The sequence below is a fragment of the Megachile rotundata genome, chromosome 3 (genome assembly GCF_050947335.1).
Source record: "Megachile rotundata isolate GNS110a chromosome 3, iyMegRotu1, whole genome shotgun sequence".
NCBI classification, from domain to species: Eukaryota; Metazoa; Arthropoda; class Insecta; order Hymenoptera; family Megachilidae; genus Megachile; species Megachile rotundata.
Genome location: NC_134985.1, coordinates 20,934,578 through 20,958,406, shown reverse-complemented (window position 1 = coordinate 20,958,406; position 23,829 = coordinate 20,934,578). Strand labels below are relative to the sequence as shown.

Genomic DNA, 23,829 nt, shown 5'->3' with positions numbered 1-23,829 from the left:
GCAGACAAGCAGTGTACAATGTTATTTATCTCCCCGTAAAGTACATACAATTAAGAGAATGAAAGTTGATCATCGAAGTGCTATGTTAAGTGGACGACCGAGCAACAGCCTGAACTATCGTCCCATCAGCGGAGCACTCGGGTTCAAACTCGAAAGCATCTGTCATTCGCAATAATTTTCCCAGCACGCTTTCCCCGTTCATTTCAAGATACAGCATAGACAAATGTTCCGAAAGCTGTCGTACCCCCGCGGGAGTTGTCAAGGCAGCCGCCATCGATCATAGAGCAGCGTGTCGCTGGTAAGACGGATCGTCGATGGGCGCCATCGCAACGATCTTGTTATCGACGTTCAACCTCCGCAGAAATTCTTTTTACGTCACTTTGAATTGCAAAATCTTTCCCACAAGCAGGAAAGTCGCGTTCCGTGGAAACGGGGGATGTACGTCAGCCAGGAGCTCATCAACGGGAACGAGTATCCATCGTGAATACTGATGCATGATCGAGGGTCGGGGGTTGTTCCGTCTCTCGAGCTTATGCGCGATATAAGTTTGAACCACCCCCATAATTTCGTGTCCGTCCACCGTTAGCCTGTAAATCCGAAGCTAAGACGATTCTTCCTGCTTTCCTCGAGCTCGCCTTTTTGTTTTCCTCGCACGGAGTATCGTATTTCGATGTCCAAACAGTCTTTATGATCGTTATCCGAAAATGGAGAAGCCGAATAATGACGACCGGGGGGAAGGAGGTGGACGATTCTTTTGTGGAGTTTGCATGATCCGAGGGAGATTACCGACGTATATAGGATACGGGAATATGAGATGGGATTCTACTTTTGCTCGAGCAATTTGATATTAGAACCAAGATGGATTACCCTTCCAGTAAGGGGTTGTTGCGACCATAAATACATTTCCGATAATTTCATTAATTATTCGACAAAATATATCAATTTTGTAATTTATTATTTCATGCAGATGTATTTATAGTTCTTTTTTATTATGTTATATAAATTGCTTTGAATGTTAGACGACAGAAAGTCTTTATTCAAAAAGACTAGATTCCAAAGTCTTTATTCAAATTTAGAACACTTGAGAGGTATTAACCCTTTGCACTCGAAGGTAATTTGGCTGTTTACAAATAGCAACTTTAAAACTTAGTTAAAAAGTTAAATGAATTTTCTTGTGGTTATTATTTCTTTACTAATAATTTCCACTATTATTTGCTTCACTATGTTTATACATCACAAGTGTCACGTTATAGAATCAGTTAAAAAATGCTTATTTAAAATTATTGTATTAAATGTAATGGTGAATGTGAGTCACCTCTCGAGCACAAAGGGTTAATACAATTTTTGCATGTATCTATACAGACTTTTATGATATAAATCTAACGTATGAGTGAATGAATAGGCGTATATTTGCTTTGACACATTAATGTACCCAAATGAGAGATAAAAGGTTGTAAAATGATAATTAGCATAGTAAGAGAAAGAGAAACGAAAAGCAGCGTGGTCGCGCGAAGCGGCCACGTGCTCCGCGCCGAGCGCGGCCGAAGAGAGACGAAGTCAACCGAACTCGAGATTTCGTGTCGGAACCGGGTGTCGGAATGCTATGCGTTCAGTCGTAGGCGCGTGCCACGTATCGTTGCATCGTGAATGGATTCGGTCATCCATTTCTAACTTTTTTCTTCCTCTCCCATCACGAAAACCATTAACAAATATAAGTACACTCGTACGTAATCAACTCGTCGATCGAACCGTGACCAAGAACTATTTCGACGATTTATCGATGGTGAACCAAGTGCTTTTGTAAGTGGTGAATCGTGATGCGATCAAGGACAGACTGTTGCCCGAGTATCGTGTTTTGAAATTTCAACGATGCTACGCTGACCGTGGATCGGAGATGAATCGTTCGAGACAGTACCGTTGGCATATCAGATAAAAGGTAGGAAATTGAACGTTATTTATTTCGAGTGGTCCGTTACGGTCGATGGCTAGAATCGTTTAAATCTAACTGAAGATATCTGTGACAGGCGAGTGCGCATTTCGGTACACTGTCTGATGAAATATTTATCATGTTTCTATTTTACAATGAGGTATTTATAGAAATTTAACGGTACAATAAATAATATAATCATTAATCTCTTCGACTTTTTTTAAACCTGTAACAAATAAATCATTCATCGAACGAATAAATCTTCAAAGAAGTTAACATTTTTTAAAAATATATTTAAGTCTGTGATGTTAAATTAAAAATCATATAATGCAGTGAGAGTATAATACCAACAATAATATTTAAAAATTAAAAATATTTGAGGTCACAGTTAAAGTAGGACGCGAGATATAAAAAGCACCTGCTTTTACGCGAATGTTCCACAGTTCGGTTATTCGCTCGAAAGAGAAATATAAATAAAAATTGAGACGAAAGACGAGAGAAAGAAAGACAGGTCGACAGTCTTTGAAGATGCGCCAATTAGCGAGCAGGTTTTCAAGTCCGTTCGCGCAAAGTAGAGGAACCGGAGGACTGCCACTCGGTGGTAGCATGGCGTATCCCTTTTCAGCGTATCCCGCGCTGTGATTTTTAATTAGCTCCGGGTCCACGATACCCGGAACACGAGATTAAAACGCCGTGTATTCACTGTTGCGGTTAGGTCCTTCGTGTTTTTTCCGCCGGAAAACTCAATGCACCATTGCGTACACGCGAGATACGCTGTTTTGAGAACTTAAGTGAAAGAGCTTTCTTTCCGCGGAAGCTTCAAATGAAAATGGGGCTTCCTCTGTCGCTTTGAAGTTCGCAATTGTAGGTTCAAGAATTTTTGAGACTTTAAGGGGTGGACAGTTGCAAGGTTTAGATATTTTTTAGGTGGAGAGATGTGGGAATTTTGGGGTAGGGGGTGTGGAGATGTAGGGGTTTAGGTATTTGGAAATTTGGGGGCTTAGGAATTTGGGGAGTTTGGGAGTTTGAGGGGTTTAGAAATTGGGGAGCTTAAGAATTTGGGGGCTTGGGAACTTTAGAGTTTAGGAACTTCGGGGGTTGGAAATTTGGGAGTTTAGGAATTGGGGAGTTTAAGAATTTGGGAATTTGAGAACTCGGGAGCTTAGAAATTTGGGAGTTTTGGAACTTGGGGGCTTAGGAACTTGGGGGTTCAAGAATTTGGGAGCTTAGGAATTTAGAGCGTTTTGGAATTGGGGAGTTCAAGAATTTGGGGGTTTAGGAATTTGGGACGTTTAGGAATTGGGGAGTTTAAGAATTTGGGGGTTTAGGAACTTGGAGGTTTAAGAATTTGAGAGTTTAGAAATTTGGGAATTTGAGAACTTGGGGGTTTAGAAATTTGGGGGGTTTAGGAATTTGAGAGTTCAGGAACTTGGGGGTTTAGTAACTTCGGCGTTTGGGAACTTGAGGGCTTAGGAACTTGGGGGTGTAGAAATTTGAGGGTTTAAGAACTTAGGAGTGTAGGAACTTGAAAGTATAGCAACTTGGAAGGTTTAGAAATTTGATTGTTTAAGAACTTCAGAGTTCAGAAACTTCAAAGTTTAGGAATTTGCGAACTTATAAATGTAGAAATTTAACAATTTAGATGTTAATCATTTGAAACTTAAAAAATTTGATAATTCATGAAGATAAAAATAAACACCCCCAACTACTTCATGATTTTTTCATTTATAAATTGAGTTCTCATGATGTCCACAAAATCCCTGCCCTCTGCCCTCGGGAGCATACTTACCCACTGATCACATCACCGATCTCAGACACCGATTTCCTTAATAATCCAAAACTCAAAAAATACCACTCCCTACAAATTACATTAATTTTCCACATCTCAAACTTATCACCAAACACTTTTCTCTCGGCCGTAATTTATCGTAACTGGTCTTAATCTCCCTTGAAAACGTTTTAAGACAGCTCGAAAGACGTTACAGCAGCCCGAGACTCGTTGGTCGAAGACAAATTCCGGGCAAGCTTTCCGAAAAGAGGGAACCTTATCATAGGACTCGATCTAGAAGAACCTCATCCAGGTTGCCGCGAGCATGCAATACCGAAGTATCTTCTCGGATCTCTTACGCCCTGGGGTTTTTATCTTTACCGCCGCTTACCCGAAAGGGATTACTTTCCCATTAGGATCTTGTCTTTCGAGGACAAATAGTCGAAACTCGAACCGACGCTACTGTCCGAGCCGCTACGCCTTCTCTCCCTAACGTGGAGCGCCTTATCAGCGTCCACAGATGCTTCTTTCTCGTTTTTTATTTTTACTACCAGTTTGTCGGACCTCTTTTTAGTCTTTGAGGACGCTTTGTGGGGTTATTGGCGGAATTGAGAGATTTGGGGATTTGGAGAGGTGGAGAGGTGGAGAGGTGGGATTTGTGGGGTTGGAAATTTGGGAAGATGGGATTTTGGAGGTGTGGAGATTTTGGGGGGTGAGAATTTGGGAAGATGGGAATTTAGAGGTGTGGAGATTTTGGGGGGTGAGAATTTGGGAAGATGGGAATTTGGAGGTGTGGAGATTTTGGGGGGTGGAAATTTGGGGGTGTGGGAATTGGTGGACGTGGAAATTTGGGGATGTGGGATTTCGCAGATGTGGGAATTTGGGGATGTGGGAATTTGGGGATGTGGGAATTTGGGGATGCGGGAATTTGGGGGTGTGGGAATTTGGGAATGTGGGAATTTGGAGATTTGGGAATTTGGGAATGTCGGAATTTGGAGATTTGGGAATTCGGGGATGTGGGAATTTGGGGATGTGGGAATTGGGGGATGTGGGAATTTGGGGAGATGGGAATTTGGAAATATGGGAATTTGGAAATTTGGAAATTTGGGAATTTGGAAATTTGGGAATTTGGAAATTTGGGAATTTGGGGATGTGGGAATTTGGAGATTTGGGAATTCGGGGATGTGGGAATTTGGGGGTGTGGGAATGGGGGGATGTGGAAATTCGGGGAGATGGGAATTTGGGGGTGTGGGAATTTGGGAATGTGGGAATTTGGAAATATGGGAATTTGGAAATTTGGGAATTTGGGGATGTGGAAATTTGGGGGTTTGGGAATGGGGGGATGTGGGAATTTGGGGAGATGGGAATTTGGAAATATGGGAATTTGGAGATTTGGGAATTTGGAAGTGTGGGAATTAGGGGATGTGAAAATTTGGAGATTTGGGAATTTGGGGGTGTAGAAATTAGGAGATGTGGGAATTTGGGGGTGCAGAAATTAGGAGATGTGGGAATTTGAGAATATAGGAATTTGTAAAGTTACCTACTCAACAACATGAAACAACAGAAAACAACAGAAAAATTTGCAAACTTCCCTCAGATCCTAAAAAGTAACATTAATACAAAAAAAATAAAGGCGTTAATATCTCAGTATTCTCAAGGTAAAATCGCACGGATCTCCCCTCCATACTCCTCCAGAAATAATAGTTGTCTCATCAGTCGGAAATGAATGCTTTAGATTAGCACGATAAGCTGGTAAACGGGAACCGTGTCTTCTACGTAATACCAAGCTTCAGGCAGTGGGGGATCCATGCCCGGTTGACGACTTCGTAACCTGAAGATTCGTCAACGTCAGACCCCATTAGCAGCAGCCCTTCGACTACGCTCGACTCGCTAATTCCCTCTTGCGCTGAATACGCTCGCTGCGTGTGAGCTGTGCTATGTGTGTGTCATTGCAATTATCTTTATCGGCGTGTGGGAAACAATGACCCCGCATGTGTTATCTTACGGGTAACTGCTAGCGGACAAGGATCGTTGATAGGTTTAAGTGTATCGACTCTAGCGATCTACAGAGATGTATAGATGTATAGATCTGTGTTAGGTGTATAGGTTTATACGTGTATAGATGTATAGGTTTATACGTGTATAGATGTATAGATTTATACGTGTATAGATGTATAGATTTATACCTATAGATGTGTAGGTGCATAGGTTTATAGGTGGCCAGAATAGAGCTCTAATTTATGGCAAATCGAACTTTAGGCTGATTAGATGCTTCCGCTGATGGGTCTATAGCTTGCAAATGAACTAGTTAGTTACCTGTATATGATGATATTGAACCTCTAATTTATAGAAATTGCAGTTGACGTAATTTGGATTTGGACTGTGTCCATCGCTATAGCTGTCACATAAATTATCCAATAATCTCCGTACCATGATAGTACATTTCTGATTTATAGCTAATCTAACCGAGGAGCTATAATAAGAATCTGAACCATCGCTATAACTTTCAAACAAATTATCCTTGCATGCTGATAAATCTCTAATTTATAGAAAATCAACTTCAGAAGCTATAATGTGTTTGAACTACCTTTGCTATACCTTGAAATAATCCTATGTAATCCTATGTAACCCTACTATGTAATAATTCACGTAAACCTCTAATTTAAACAAAACTTGGGAGTAAAGGTGTAGTTGCTGCCCAACGTTGTGTCTGCCTACTTTAGAAGCCCTCTGAAATATTTTCTCAATTCACATCTTTCTCAAAGTTCCACCGGTAACAGATGGGAAAACTTAGTGTGATTCATTGGAAAAGAGGAAACGATAAGAGCAGAAAAAAGTGAAATTAAGAGCGACCTGTTATTGGATAGCGAGGATTAGAGACGGGAAGAAATATTGCGTCAAATATTTAACTTAGAAAGCCAAGCGACGAAGGGTGGTTCCTATGAAAGGGACTCGAGATCTTCCAATGACCAACAGATACGAAAGATCCAATTACTAATGACAGAGTGGTTAAACAAATCTGACATTCTGACGCGTTTATGCTCGGTGACTCACGTTCGATTACCGAGGCCTCTGTTTGCGGAGTATTAGATACAAATGGGACGTCTAATTTGTTTAGGGCATATGGACGCGAGAGATATTCGAGTTAATCAATCTTTATATTTGTTTGGTTTATTCGTTTTATGGCAACATCGAGAATATAGCTTTGCTAGACATGAAACTTGAAAAGTTTATTGTACGATTTGTTAGTTGAAACTGTTCACTTAAAAAAAAATTAACCTGTTAATTTTGTATTCAGTGACTCAACTATATAACTCATACTTAAACTTACACTTCGGATTGAAGTGCACTAAAAATTCAAAAAAGATGTATTGAATTATTGTATAATTATTTACCTATTTACTGAACGTTACATATTTATCTGTCAATAGAATTGCATATTACATTCGATTCATTGAACTGTGTGATAAGTCAGACTCCTCAAATTAAAAAACTCGAATAAATATGATTATTCAGTTGATTCTACAAAGGTCACAAAAGAAACTATCACACAATCGAACCATAAAAAGCAAGAAACCGAAAGATGTACGCATAAAACCTTGAAGTGTTAAGTTCATAAGCGAAAGGCGTTCTGTCAAAGCTTCCATCAAAAGTGAACATCCGAAACCGAGCAGCTTCGCGTTCACCCCTTTGGCAGGTCCAAAAATAGTTGCCCCGTCGTGGCAGGTTTCCAAAGGGACTATGTCCTTGGTCCTAGCAGGGGTGCAAGAAACGCGGGGTAGAGGAGGAGCAGTATCGCTGGAAGATCGCTGGTTCGACTTCTATTTCGGTCGGTGCGTGTCGCGGCACGTTGCCATTCGTTTCGACGGATATTTTTAAAGGTTTCCGACTCGAGGTTCCCTCTTTTCCCCTTGGAATCTCCTTGTGAGGTATACGCGCCGCACAGGGAACCGTATCGTCCCGCGCAATATTTTCAACCTGCCGCCGCCTCTCGAGAGTTTCTCTTATTTCACCGGCCGTCCTCGTAAGTCAGCGGGGAAACGCTGGAGGAAGCGGCGGGCTCTGTTGTCAGCGAGAGATTTTGATGGATCGCTTCGGGTACCTGTGATCATGTTTATTGTGCATTCAGGTGCGAGTTGGCTTCTTAAAACTATGGTGGAGGGACTGTTTCACTTGTTTTTTCACACTTTTTATTCTTTATGGGTGGATGAATTGGGTGGGTTTAGGTCTAGATTCTTTTTAGGACGTAGATTAGTTCTAGGTCCAAGATCAGGTCTGGGACCAGGTTCAAATTTAATTTAGATCCATTGTATTTAGGTTTAGTCTGGGTCTAGGTCTAAGTCGAGATGTACTGGGTCTATTAGGTTTACTAGGTTCACTGGGTCTACTAGGTCTACTAGGTCCACAAGGTCCCTACTAGATCTACTAGGTCTACTAGGTCCACAAGGTCTCTACTAGTTCTACTAGGTCTACTAGGTCTACTAGGTCCACTGGGTCTACTAGGTCTACTAGGTCCACAAGGTCTCTACTAGATCTACTAGATCTACTAGGTCTACTAGGTCCACAAGGTCTCTACTAGGTCTACTAGGTCTACTAGGTCTATTAGGTCCACAAGGTCTCTACTAGGTCCACAAGGTCTCTACTAGGTCCACAAGGTCTCTACTAGGTCTACTAGGTCTACTAGGTCAACAAGGTCTACTAGGTCTACTAGGTCTACTAGGTCTACTAGGTCCTGGGTCTACTAGGTCTACTAGGTCCACAAGGTCTACACTAGATCTACTAGATCTACTAGGTCTACTAGGTCCACAAGGTCTCTACTAGGTCTACTAGGTCTACTAGGTCTATTAGGTCCACAAGGTCTCTACTAGGTCCACAAGGTCTCTACTAGTTCTACTAGGTCTACTAGGTCTACTAGGTCCACTGGGTCTACTAGGTCTACTAGGTCCACAAGGTCTCTACTAGATCTACTAGATCTACTAGGTCTACTAGGTCCACAAGGTCTCTACTAGGTCTACTAGGTCTACTAGGTCTACTAGGTCTACTAGGTCCTGGGTCTACTAGGTCTACTAGGTCCACAAGGTCTACACTAGATCTACTAGATCTACTAGGTCTACTAGGTCCACAAGGTCTCTACTAGGTCTACTAGGTCTACTAGGTCTATTAGGTCCACAAGGTCTCTACTAGGTCCACAAGGTCTCTACTAGGTCTACTAGGTCTACTAGGTCTACTAGGTCCACAAGGTCTACTAGGTCTACTAGGTCTACTAGGTCCACAAGGTTTACTAGGTCTACTAGGTCTAGGTCTGTTATGTCTAGGTGTACTAGGTATAGATCCACGTCCAGGTCCAAGTTCACATCTATCTTCATTAGGTCTAGTCCAGGTCTAAGTCTATGTCTACTAGATCTAGACATATGTCCATGTAGATGTCTATGTCCAGATCTACTATGTCTAGGTCGTCTAGGTGTACCATAGATGTAGGTCCAGGTCCAAATTCAGATATATCTTCTTTTCAGATCTACATATAGATCTACATATATATCTGCTTCTAGACTTAAACCTATGTCTAAGTTTATGTCCAGTTTCGTCCCAGCTCTCGATCCAAGTCTATGTTTTGTGTAAGTCTATGTTCTATATCTTTCACCAAGCTTGTTAAGACCTATATGTTTCTTATAATTGAATATCTTTCCTCATTCAATCATTGTCCGTCTAAAACCCTTAAAAATCGAACATCACTAACAAACATCCCTCGAAATTTATCTCCAAAGCTCCTGCAACCATTCTCAATTTGCAGATCTATTGAATTCGTTTCACCGTAGAAAATATTCCAATTTAGTAAAGTTTCGGAACGGTGTAACGAAGGTTCCATCTTTAAGAGCCCTCCAACCCTTTGCTTCTTCAGAACAATTTCAACGGTAATAATGGCCGCCTACATTTATCCTCGCTCCACGAGAATCGTAAAGCTTTTTTTGGACAAGCGTTATCTTTACAGTGGACGCGCGAATCGCTCCTCTTATCGCGGTAGTTCGGTAACAATCGAGAAGGAGGGTAGATAAACGAAGAACCTCGGCTTCCAACCGCAATGATGCATGTACCATATGTGCACGCGACGGGGATGTTCCTGCACGCACTTTTGCAACCCTTGAAGCGGTTAAGACGTCGTATTTTCGGCTGTGCGCCACGTGCTACCCTTAACCCGTCGAAAAGAACTCGGGAACTGAGTAAACACGAGAGAACGTAAAAGTTTAACAAAGCGAGATAGGGTAAAGGAGATTATCATTGAATACGTGCGAATTCGAGAAAGAAGAGAAAGAAAAGGGAGCGTAAGATCGTAACAAGAGCGCGAAGCCGAGGGGGTTGAAGATGAAAAATCACATCAAATATTTACTCCGGGGTCGGAAGGTGTCGCGAAAGAAAAATCGAGAAATCAAGGGAAAAACCTGGCTACTGACAACGAAATCCGACGGGAATCGAAATACTGCGAATGCAACCCCCTCATTTTTCTTTATGCCGCACATCAATCTGACACGAACTCGTTTCTCGACAACTTTTGGTTGGGCTTCTTCACTTGTTCATTTCCATAAGGGTTGGATTTTTTATCGGCTGATACTTTTCTTTAGTTTTTCAATCAAGGTAGATGCAAAAATTTTCTATTACCAAAAATTGTACTTTGTAAAAATTGCAACATCGAAATTATACCTTCGATCGCTTGTACTATGATAATTGAGTTGTGATAATTTTACTACTAAACACTATTATAATTATACCTTGAAAATATTTATACAGTCAGTGTAAAAAGTATTCGTACAGTAATTAATTTCAACAAAAATGTTGTGAAACGTCATTTATTAACAAAATCTTAACAAATAAAAAATACATACATATTCTTAGATGTCTATGTATTCTATGTAAGAATGTGTATGTATTTTTTATTTGTTAAAATTTTGTTAATAAATGACGTTTCACAACATTTTTGTTGAAATTAATTACTGTACGAATACTTTTTACACTGACTGTATATCCTAATAATTCATACCTTTGGTCACCTGTGCACCATGATTATTGAGTTACGATAATTTTACTACTAAACACCAGAACTATACCTTGAATATAAATATCCTAATATCCTAATAAATATCCTAATTCTTCCCTAATAAAAAATACCTAACCCCAGTATCTTCCCCAATAAAAAATCTTCCTCCATCAAATCCTCAAACAACGAAAAAATATTGATATTGTCCCCAGAATGTTAAATACGACAGTTCAGTTCATGGACGAGCAAAATCTCTGCTCGTAAGTTGCGTTCGCGAAACTCACCCCCTATCGTGAGCTTGGCAGGAGAACAATCTCGGTTTAGATCGAACAACCGACTCGCATCGACGTTTCTTCTCTCCGGAGTGTCGTTACCACGCGAGCGAAGCAACGCGACACGAATTTCGATTCGCCGTTTTACATATGCCGAGGACGATCGGGGCACACATGGGACCCTCCTCGAGGAGAAAATTTGATGTACTAACCGTTTCGCGGGGACGCAGCACGCGCTGGGGCGACATGTTTCGCATCTGGTGCATGTTTTGATAAAAAGTACCGACTGCTGCACGGCTCCGGCGCCGTTGGGGGTGATGTCGACTCTACGAGTCTGTAAATCAGGAGGATGGAAATGTGATCGAACTATCGATATTCGGTATTTGAGAGAAATGGGAGAATGGAAATTTAGGAATTGGGATTTGGGAGTTTCGGAAGTTGGAAATATGGGAGTTTGGGGAAGGTTGGAATTGGGGAATGTGGGAGTTGGGGAATGTGGAATTGGGGAATAGGGAAATGTGGAATTGGGGAATGTGGGAATTGGGAAATTTGTGAATTGAGGAATGTGGGAATTGGGGAATGTGGGAATTGGGGAATGTGGGAATTGGGGAATGTGGGAATTGGGGAATGTGGGAATTGGGGAATGTGGGAATTGGGGAATGTGGGAATTAGGGAATGTGGGAATTGGGGAGTGTAGGGATAGGGATATGTGGAATTGGGGCATGTGGGAATTGGGGAATGTGGAATTGGGGCATGTGGCAATTGGGGAATGTGAGAATTAGGAAAGTGGAAATTGGGGAATGTAGAAATTGGGGAATGTGGAATTGGGAAATGTGGGAATTGGGGAACGTGGGAATTGGGAAAGTGGGAATTGGGGAATGTGGGATTTGGGAAAGTGGGAATTGGGGAATGTGGAAATTGGGAAAGTGGAAATTGGGAAAGTGGAAATTGGGAAATGTGGAATTGCTGAATGTAGGAATTGGGAAAGTGGAAATTGGGGAATGTGGGAATTGGGGAATGTGAGAATTGGGGACTGTGAGAACTGAGAAATTAGGAATTGGGAGGTTTGGAAATTTGGAAATTTGAGAGTTTGGAAATTTTTTTCCTTGATAGGGAATTTGAAAATTTTACAACTTAGGAATTTCACAATTTTTAAACTTGACAACTTCACGATATAATAACATCGCAATTAAAGAACTTCAGAATCTGAGACTCTCGAAACTTGATAATTAGTGCATCTGACAAATAAAAAATGTAGAAACTATAAAAAGAAAAGTATCGAAAATATAAAAGTTTAGAAATTCGGGAATATTCAGCCCCCATATTGGAAACCGTTATCTGACCGCTGCCAGTAAAACGGTCGTTTGTTCTCTGCCCGATACGATCGCGTGTAGTTCGATATCGGGGAAGGGTTGCCATAGAGGCAATTTTTGTGGGTTCGAACGTGTCTGGTAAAAAAGTCGTTTATTGATTTATATAAGCGCACGCTTAGTCAACCGAATTTCCCGCATCCTTCGACCATTTTCATCCTCGATTCCGCAAAAAGAACACCGAGATAATTCGACGAATCGCAAGGGGTGAGATCCCTTCATGTCCTTGTACATTCTATAGAAGAATCTTTTCTTGATTCCACCCATGATTCTCAAGGTAATCTTCCTTACTTAACATACGTTATTTAGCCAATAATTATAGCAGTCGCCCATATAAAATCAATCAATCATACGTTATTGAGCGTACATCTTAAGTATTCGAAATGCGATCCAAGAGAGTTCGAAGGTTAAACTGTCAAAGAAACCCTCATGCACCCTTGGAAGGTTTTCTGACACCGGAAGCATCCTAACCTAACTCACCACCTAGTAGGTGTTAGCAAGGTTCGATCGAAGTTCGCATCGTTTAACGGGGGTCGGTCAGAATCGTGTGACATAGTCTCGGGCTTCTTATTAGTCATAGCCACGATGGGTCGAGAGAACCCCTCTGGACAACGTATCGAATATACGTGGTGGATGCATACGTGCGCAGGAGCCTTCGGTAAAAGGGGGCTTCGTACGAAGGGGCGCGCCCCCAGTCTTCTATACACCCCGATGTCCTAGCTAGTGTTTCGTTCGCCGCTTACCCGTTCGCCTCATCTTCGTGGTCGTGCTAACAAAATAACCACGAATATCGTCGACGTTTGTTCCGCGTTTGGGGTGAAAGGTCTACTTCCTTGGAAATGTACTTCTGATGTGCGGAGGGATGTTTGTGATAAGTTGGGATTGAAGGGTTGTGGACTATGAGGTGAAGGGCTGGACGTATAAGGTGCATATCTACGGAGCTGTGACCACTTTTCTTCTGGGAAGACTAAGTTACAATTCTGGATGAGTTACAATTCTGGTTGCTGGATATTTTTAAGGCGCAGGGTGTATTTGTTGGTACAGGCGTTGAAGTCACTGTGCTGGAATTTTCTACCTCACAAGTTTTCTCTGAATAATGTGGTTACCTTAGGATCCTCATCAAAGATCCTCAAAGATCCTCATCAAACTGAAGACTCTACAAATGAGATAGTAACTGAACTATGGTGAATGATATTAAGTTTATGAACTTGTTTGTAGTAGGTGTTTAAATGCACACCTATCGTGATAATATATTATCGTGATAGTTGTACACTGACTTATCGTAATACTAACAAGCTAGCTATGCTATCCTTATACTTCTAAGCTGACTATGTTATCATGATACTTTTAAACTGACTGTGTTATCATAATACCTCTAAACTGACTATGTTATTATAAAACCTTTAAACTGATTCTATTATCAGTAATAATATATTATCATGACAATACACTGACTTATCGTAATACTAACAAGCTAGCTATGTTATCCTTATACTTCTAAACTGACTATGTTATCATGATACTCCTAAACTGACTGTATTATCATAATACCTCTAAACTGACTATGTTATCATAAAACCTTTAAACTAACTACGTTATCATAATACTTCTCTACCTCACATCATCACTGTACTCCTAACATTACCATGATAGTGCTAAACGTCACCATGACACCGCTAACCGAACAAAGAGCATAGAAAACGATTAGTATCAGATGAAGAAAGAGATGGCAAACAAGCTGGCAGAATCCGATATCCGGATTTATGTGTGGAGGGGTGACATCAGAGAATAATTCGCCGTTGAGCGACGATGATCATGGGGTGCCTTACAGTGTTCTCTTCCATCGCGTTCTTCAGACCTTCAAAATTCGTCGACTTTACCCTACACCGTGAATCAAGGAAGAATGAGGCGTTCCTCTCAAGTACGATTTTACACGGCAGAACGCGTGAGATGGCAGATGATCAACGTGCAGCATTCTCGAATCGGATTCGCGAATATCAGGTAATCTTGGAATAAAGTTCTGTGAAATTGATTCCCTTTCGAGATTTTGTTTTCGGTGTCTCGGGAAAGAGGAAGTGTTCAGAAGTGCATGTTCTGTAATTAGAGTAGCTTTATTGCTATGCTTCAATTGATCATTGCTGTGTTTAACTTTTAACCTCTTACCGTGTCATTTATTTATCAAGTGCGTCAGGCAAGACTTACTATTCAAGTTAAAACATTAAAATGAACAAATAAAATCAAAATGTTGTATGTTATATTCAGGGATCCTTGATAATGCAACTTATAGTTGGATCTTAATTTCAAGTTGAAGAGTATTCAAGATTTGTCACATTTGAGCTGTAAGTGCGTCACTAGTGAAACTCGTAAAGAGGTTAATATTAATGAAACAAGTAATGCTATGAAAAATGAAAATTAAACCATGCTGTGTTCACTACTGTCCCTGTTCCGCAAGTTATATTAACATTTAATTTGTAGACAAGTATCTTAGATATGCTCCTGGTACATCTATGCTAATATGGTTAAAACTTATGAAATTTAGATCCACAATTTAGATAATCTTTAGAGTCATATCTTTTGTTTGATCGTCAGTTGTAACTTCAGTCCATTTTCCCAAGCCTGCTAAAGAATTCAAGAAGGATGTCGAAGCCACACAGCACCGAACCCTTCCGTGACCGAAAATCGGCTCGAATTTAAGACGTCGACTTTAATTCCCGATCCGTTCCTTCTCCGCGGATGGATTAGTTAGAGTAAACCGCAAGCTTTTTGCGAACGTATGCGTCCCAGACGAAAGGATGTTGACGCGAAACGGTCGAGAAAGGCTGCCCTACGCCCAGCCCACGGATAACCCGGTTGACAAGGGTAAAGTAATTGATACTGACGTTGGAACGGCTGTCCATGGACCGAGTACAAGCGGAACATCCAGCGGAATTATGGGATTATATTAATACGACCGTCTCTCATGGGCCACCCGGCATCCGCCAGTTTTCGCGGTTCCTCCAACAGACTTCCATCGAAAGCTCGAATAAATTCTCTCGTTACATCCAGGATGTGTAACACCCCTTTTCATGAATTAACCCTGATCAAATAATTATTTCTGTGGGGGTGCTCCAACAGGTTTTTCTCTCCCTTATTACTTGGAGATGAAAGCTGTTCAGTATTTGGAAGACTTCATTTAATCTTTCAAGACATTAAACCCTTAAGTACTGGATGATATAATAGATAGTGATTTTTTAGGCTGGTGCTTCATGTACAGTTAAGGAATTCTTGCTGCAATGTTTAGTTAAATAGAGTTGAAATGTTAGACAATGTAAGACAAATCAGTCTAGACAATTAGACACATTCCTCGGTTGTGCAGATCATAGTTAGAATTGTAACAAAAATTCGATTGCGGTATCAATTATAATTCTCGACATTCTTTGACCTTTCAAAGTTGTTACGAGGATAAAGATCAAAAATATTGAAACAGCAGTTGAACTCCAAGTGCTTGAAACAGCAGTTTAACTTCAAGTGCTTGAAACAGCAGTTGTCACAAGAATAACAGAGATCAAAAATACATAAACAGCAGACTAGAAATTAATCCTCAAGAACTATCACGAGTATAGTAAAATGTCTGAATACCGCGTCTTAATTCGCGACGAATGAAGGTCGAATACACCCCTAAATCAGGATTAACGAGGAGATACAGCGGAGTAATCCTTTGCGTAGCGGACTAATGTCTCGTTCACGCACGTCGGATGTGTTTTACCTCCTACGCCTCGAAGCTGCCAGGATATAATGCGTTTTAGCCGGTTTACCGGGAGACAGTACCGACCCCTGGCTCGTCGTGTGTCCTACGAGTCCGTTTAGTCATCCAGCTCGCAGTTAGGCGCACGCTTAATATTAATTTCGTGTCTTAGCCATGCGGCTAACAGCCCTTCTACTGGGATGAGTCAGTGAATCCTGAAGACGCGTCTGGATATTAAAGTTCACCGTGTTGTCGACCATAAACGATGTTGAATCGCGATAGTTAGGTGTATATTGGATGAAGCACGCTTTCAACTGCCTCTGCGTGTAATTAATTTTCCACTGCAAGTATCATTGAACCGAGTTTCTAGGTGGTAAAGCGTTGCAAAGTGTTTCTGGCGATGCAAGGTGGTCTCGGTACTTCTTGGAGGGATTAGAGGCACTTCAGGGATTTTCTTGGAAGATGATTTGGGGTTGTGACAATTTTTGGATTTGGGTGTTTAGGTGGGGGTGAGGATTTGAGATGTGGGAATGGGGGTGGGAGTTTGGGGATGGAGAAATTTGGGAATTTGGTAATTAGGGGGTGTGAGAATTTGGGGACTTAGAAATTATGGGACGTAGCAATTTGGGAATTTGGGGATGTAGGAATTTCGATATTCTAGAATTTGGGGGTGTGGGAATTGGGGAATGTGAAAATTTTGGGAGATGGGAATTTGGAAATGTGTGAATTGGGGAAAGTGAGAATTGGGGAATGTGAGAATTGGGGAATGTGGAATTGGGGAATGTGGGAATTGGGAAAGTGGAAATTGGGAAATGTGGAATTGGGGAATGTGGGAATTGGGAAAGTGGAAATTGGGGAATGTGGAATTGGGAAATGTGGGAATTGTGAAAGTGGAAATTGGGGAATGTGGAATTGGGGAATGTGGGAATTGGGGAATGTGGGAATTGGGGAATGTGGGAATTGGGGAATGTGAGAATTGGGGAATGTGGGAATTGGGGAATGTGGAATTGGGGAATGTGGTAATTTGGAAATTTGGAAATTTGGGGATGTGGGAATTTGGGGGTGTAGGAATTGGGGGATGTGGAAATTTGGGGAGATAGGAATTTGGGGAGATGGAAATTTGGGAACCTGAGAATTTTGACATTCCCAAATTCTTACACCCTTAAATTCCCACCTCCCCAAATTCCCAAACTTCCAAATTCTCTGCTCCCCAAATTCCTCCATCTCCTAATTACCAAATTCCCAAATTAGGTCCCCATGTCTCACACTGCCACCCAGAAACCCCCTAGTACCTACAATGTTCCCAACAATAGTCCCACATAAAAGCATTCGAAGTCATAGAAAAAATCCTTTCCTCGTATTCCCTAAACGATCCCAGGTCCGACATAAAAATTTCATCGTTCGTCCATAAAAACACGATATCACCGCAGACCTCGAAAAGTCACTAGACCCACGACAAGTCGAGTAGCCCCCAAAGGATCGTTTTATTACGCGAACTCGGTGTGTCTGCGACTGGAAACGTCTCGTCCGATCATTTTTCTCGAGTAGACATCCCCGGGGAAACGTGCACGATGATCCTGTCCCTCATTCCTGTTTCCTCGGTCAGGTACTTGGTATTCAGCCTGCGAAGGCTCATCGAAACTCGAGCGACCTCTGCGAGAGAAACTTCGATATCGCCGCGGGAAAATTGTTCGTCTTGTTCGATCTTCCTCTTCCTCTTCATCTTCGTGACCGTGAAGAATAGAATGGAACACAATCGATTCTTATGCTACGTGTGCTCTGTTTTACTTTGACTCTCTTCCGGGAGAAACTTTGCTTCGGAAACTTCGGAAATTGTTATGTTACTTTTTTATATTTATTTTCTATACTTTCACAGATCTCTAAATTCATAGATTTACCAAATCCAGGTCTCTAAATTTTCAAATTCTCGAATATGCAATTTTTGGGTCTTTAAAGTAGAATATTTTCAGGTATCTACATTTTCAAACTACAATATTTCCAAGTTCGCAATTTTCCAAGATTCTAAATTTTCAAACTGCACGAACATAAAGATTCCACTTTTGAGAATTCCACTTTTGAAGATTTCACTTTTAAAGATTCCACTTTTGAAGATTCTACTTTTGAAGATTGCACTTTGGAAGATTCCTCCTTTGAAGACAAAGGATAACGATCAGAGGAGCACATATTTTGAAAAGAGCAGTATGCCCCGAGGACGAACGTCATTCTCGATGTTCTTGTTCTCTTTCTCCGGCTTTGCGAACCCTAATGGCGGCAAGCAATCGTGCCGGTCGACACCGATGTACGTCGGGTTGCCCGGCTGCAGGTGCAGATTGCAGCGTAAGTAGAGAGGGCTTTCGAGATCCTCGGAACAAAGATCCTCTTCCTATTCGTCGAGATATTTGTTTGAAGTAGACGAGCTCTATGCCAGGCAGCTCGATTCAGAGAGTCTAGTCTCGGTGAAGCTTGATTTCAAGATGACAAAGACAGTGTTTTACTCTGAGACGATTCAACGTGGCATTAATCGACCAGCAACGTGACATTTCAAGCTCTCTGTCGAAAACAAAACTTGAAAGAGTCTTTTCAGAAAGTCTCTTAAAAAGTAAAACTTCACAATTTATGTGACTTGTAAAATTCAAAGTACAAATTATAATTGTGCAAGAACAATTTATTCAGAAGATTTCAAACTTTAGAGAGTTCCTTATTAAGGTTTCAAGATTCTTGAAAAATTCCAATATGTTCGATTTGTCGAGGTACTCGCAAGACGGGAATATAATGTCATAAAAGTCAGAATCCATGAAATGTGCCGCCATCAAAGCGTTAATCCAATATCATCGTATCCCAAACAGCAGTCATAAGTTCATAAGTCGGTGGACACTTAACAGCCCCCTTCCTTATTCATCCAGCATTAACGTCACCGACAACAGCATCAGCTCTAATTCGCCGAGCTGCCGCGTAAAGTAGCGCCATCTCTCGCCGCGGGAGATCAAAGAACAGGCAAACACGGCGGGAATAAAGTTCCGGATAAACAGCCGCTGAAACGTACAGTCAGAAACCGCCATCGAATCGTTAACCCTGCTACGACCCTCGTAACTTAATTTTACGTCCTGAATAAACCACCCTCTTTGTTTTTACCCATTGCGTTACGCTGCTCTGCCAACCTTACGTCGCGTCGTTCATGTTTGAGGGAAGCTTTGGAAGTTTAGTTTGGACGTTGCATTGTGATATTGTGGGTGGACGGATGGCATAATTAGATATTGCAGGGGATACACAGTAACGTGGTATTTTGGGGGTTTATGATATTGGAGGCAAGTCTTGGTATTGGCGATTATAGGCTCATAATATTGTGGGGATGTAGGACGGAGAGGTAACATTATAGGTGAGTAGTGTTTTGGATGTGTTCTGTTATGGGTGCGTTTTAATTTGGTAGCGCAGCACTGTCGACGTAATCTGTTATGCGTGCGTAGCATTGTGGACGCGATTAGAATGCTACGGGTTCATAGAACTAGAAGTTGACAGTGCTATGCGCCCGCAGTACCACGCGTTGACAGTACTACGCGCCGATAGTACTACACATTCATAGTGCTACGCACCAATAGTACTACGCATCCATAGTGCTACGCGCCGACAGTATTGCGCATTCATAAGTGCTACGCACCGATAGTACTACGCGTCCATAGTGCTACGCGCCGACAGTACTACGCATCCATAATGCCACGCGCCGATAGTACTACGCATCCATAGTGCTACGCGCCGATATTACTGCGCTTCCATAGTCCCACGCGCCGATAGTACTACGCATCCATAGTGCTACGCGCCGACAGTACTACGCATCCATAGTCCCACGCGCCGATAGTGCTACGCATCCATAGTCCCACGCGTCGACAGTACTACGCATCCATAGTCCCACGCGCCGATAGTGCTACGCATCCATAGTCCCACGCGTCGACAGTACTACGCATCCATAGTGCTACGCGCCGACAGTACTACGCATCCATAATGCCACGCGCCGATAGTACTACGCATCCATAGTGCTACGCGCCGATATTACTGCGCTTCCATAGTCCCACGCGCCGATAGTACTACGCATCCATAGTGCTACGCGCCGACAGTACTACGCATCCATAGTCCCACGCGCCGATAGTGCTACGCATCCATAGTCCCACGCGTCGACAGTACTACGCATCCATAGTGCTACGCGCCGACAGTACTACGCATCCATAATGCCACGCGCCGATAGTACTACGCATCCATAGTGCTACGCGCCGATATTACTGCGCTTCCATAGTCCCACGCGCCGATAGTACTACGCATCCATAGTGCTACGCGCCGACAGTACTACGCATCCATAGTCCCACGCGCCGATAGTGCTACGCATCCATAGTCCCACGCGTCGACAGTACTACGCATCCATAGTCCCACGCGCCGATAGTGCTACGCATCCATAGTCCCACGCGTCGACAGTACTACGCATCCATAGTGCTACGCGCCGACAGTACTACGCATCCATAATGCCACGCGCCGATAGTACTACGCATCCATAGTGCTACGCGCCGATATTACTGCGCTTCCATAGTCCCACGCGCCGATAGTACTACGCATCCATAGTGCTACGCGCCGACAGTACTACGCATCCATAGTCCCACGCGCCGATAGTGCTACGCATCCATAGTCCCACGCGTCGACAGTACTACGCATCCATAGTGCTACGCGCCGACAGTACTACGCATCCATAATGCCACGCGCCGATAGTACTACGCATCCATAGTGCTACGCGCCGATATTACTGCGCTTCCATAGTCCCACGCGCCGATAGTACTACGCATCCATAGTGCTACGCGCCGACAGTACTACGTATCCATAGTGCTACGCGCCGACAGTACTCGCATCCATAGTCCCACGCGCCGACAGTACTACGCATCCATAATCCCACGCGCCGATAGTACTACGCATCCATAGTTCCACGCGCCGACAGTACTACGCATCCATAGTCCCACGCGCCGATAGTACTACGCATCCATAGTGCTACGCGCTCATAGTGCTACGCGCCGACAGTACTACGCATCCATAGTGCTACGCGCCGACAGTACTCGCATCCATAGTCCCACGCGCCGACAGTACTACGCATCCATAGTCCCACGCGCCGATAGTACTACGCATCCATAGTGCTGTGCGTGCATAATACTACGCGCCGATAGTACTGCGCATCCATAGTGCCACGCGCCGATAGTACTGCGCATCCACAGTGCTACGCGCCGATAGTACTGTACATCGACAGTGCTACGCGCCCACAGTGCTATGCATCCATAGTGTTACGCGCCAATAGTACTAAACACTCATAGTGTTACGCGCCGATAGTACTATGCATCCATAGTGCTGCGTATCGATAGTACTACACACCCGTAGTACTACATGTTCTCAGTGTTAAGCGCCCATAATTCCACGTGCTCCTACTACCACATACCCAAAATATTACGCTTAACAATACTAAGCCTCCACACTGTCAGACATCCTCTTCACAGACATCCTCGTATCCACAGTATTGCGCCTGTTTGCTGCAAACTATATCGGTTAGAGAATCGAGAAAAAGGTGGAAATGTACCATTTAGAGAGAGGATTCCCGTCACGATCAAAGACGTCTAATACCGGAGCGGAAAAGGTCTGCTTGTTATTCGAGGCGCGAGTTTCGTCGGTATAGGAAGGGTCGTGATTGAATCTAGCAGGCCGGCCACGGTCCAAAGAAACACCCTGCCAGCATTTATATCCCCCGGGATTCGCCACCCTCCCCCGCCTCGTCTACCCTTCTTTCACGACAGGAATAGTTTTATTATAGCGAACACGTTGACCATAACGTGCGCGGACCTCCCGTGGACGCACCCCCGTATCAACCTCCCTCTTTTCTACAGCCGTCTTGTAGACGTTGGTTTGTTTGGGAGAAACAGTTTGTGTTGCTTGCTCGTGGGTAATGATTGTCGTGCGTGTTGGATCCCCTGGGCGGTTTCTTTGTAGCACTGAACAATGGATTTTTGTGCACCCTATGTGGATGGATTGATGATGGAGATATTGGTTGGGGTCTGTTTTGCATGGTCGTTAGTTGTTGAGAAATGAGGAAGGATGAGGTGATTTTAGGGATGATTTGGTGTGATGAATTTAGATGAGGGAAATTATTTTTTAGACTAATTATCTTAGTGTATGGAGTACACTGAATTGCACTTGTATTACACTTTGAATTATGGAGTGTAGTCTTGTAGATTTTTGGATTTTTAGCATTGTAATCTGGGATGGATTCAGGGATCAGAGGATCAGAAAGATATATTAGCGTCTTTTGACCCTGATTCACGCTGGAGATCCTCAGTTACGACTGTAACAATACTAATCTTCTGACTATCTAATTTTCTATGATTTGTATTCCACAGAATAGACAAGTCTAAGCGAATTTCCTTTCTAATGATTATACTTGATAAGAAGGGAACGATGAACTTAAATTTTTAAAACGTACGAGCGTGAATAATTCAAGTAACGTCATCGTATCTGAATAATGTAAGTGGCTAGTTGACCGTGTGATCAACGAAAGGGTAGGGGTTGTTACGCGTTCGGGTAATAAAGAGCGATGAGAAGGGCGATTCCGAAGGTGGACTAATTCGATGGGTTTTCTGGGATTTGCGTTTCCCGCGGGGAACTCGTAATTGGTGGGATTGAAGGTTGAGTTGTATCGCTTTTTGGAAATCGAGATTTACAATTGTGGTCGGGGCATTTTTGCTCTGCTGAAAAATGAGGCAGATTCAAATGGTCCCTACGATCCTGTAACAACTCGATAATTGCTCAATTCCCTCTTAAAAAGAACAAACGACATACACTTCCAACCAAAAGTTTTGTTGTATTGTTACTTCACATTGTATTATTTGTATGTAACGTAAAAATGTTCTTCAAAGATATTTATTCTTTTAGTGTACTTATGTGGACATTATGTGGACACATATGTGGACGTTTAGACTGTTAGTAAGGGTCCCACATATGGATATTACTAGTTTTGTTTATTGTAAAGATTCTTAGGATGTCTTTATTTAATTATTTAGTTTTAGATGAAGTTTCTGTAAGGTAGTCACACATATGTGGATGTTTAGGTTTGGTACTAGACATATCTACTAAAGGTCACATATGTGGATGCTACTACCATGTGTGTACATTGTAAAGTCTCTTAAGATTTATTTATATAATTATATAGTTGTAGATGAAGCTCCTCTAGGGTACTCATACATGTGTGAATAATTTAGTTTGTTCATAGACATATCATCTGAAGGTCACATATGTGGATGCTACCATATGTGTTCATTATGAGGTCTCTTAGGATTTGTTTCTATAATTATATAGTTGTAGATGAAGCTCCTCTAGGGGACTCATACATGTGTGAATAATTTAGTTTGTTCATAGACATATCAACTAAAGGTCACATATGTGAATGCTACCATGTGTGTTCATTATAAAGTCTCTTAAGACTTGTCTATATAATTATATAGTTGTAGATGAACCTCTTCTAAGGTACTCATACATATGTGAATAATTTAGTTTGTTCATAGACTTGTCAACTAAAGGTCACATATGTGGATGCTACCATGTGTGTACATTATAAAGTCTCTTAAGACTTGTCTATATAATTATATAGTTGTAGATGAACCTCTTTTAAGGTACTCATACATATGTGAATAATTTAGCTTGTTCATAGACATATCATCTGAAGGTC

At 42.2% G+C, this 23,829-nt stretch overlaps 1 protein-coding gene across 3 annotated transcripts in view; it reads left to right on the top strand.

Moving 5' to 3' along the window:
• The window catches only part of LOC100878796 (uncharacterized), a 114,857-nt gene that overhangs the window by 41,637 nt on the left and 49,391 nt on the right, over positions 1-23,829 (top strand). The window contains exon 1 of one of the 3 annotated variants that reach the window (XM_076530236.1): positions 13,970-14,368. The exons of the other annotated variants lie outside the window; for them this stretch is intronic. Within the exon in view, the coding sequence (XP_076386351.1) occupies positions 14,271-14,368 (98 nt within the window). The 5' untranslated portion in view covers positions 13,970-14,270. Of the gene's footprint in view, positions 1-13,969; positions 14,369-23,829 lie in introns of those variants that run through there. 3 annotated transcript variants of the gene reach the window in all.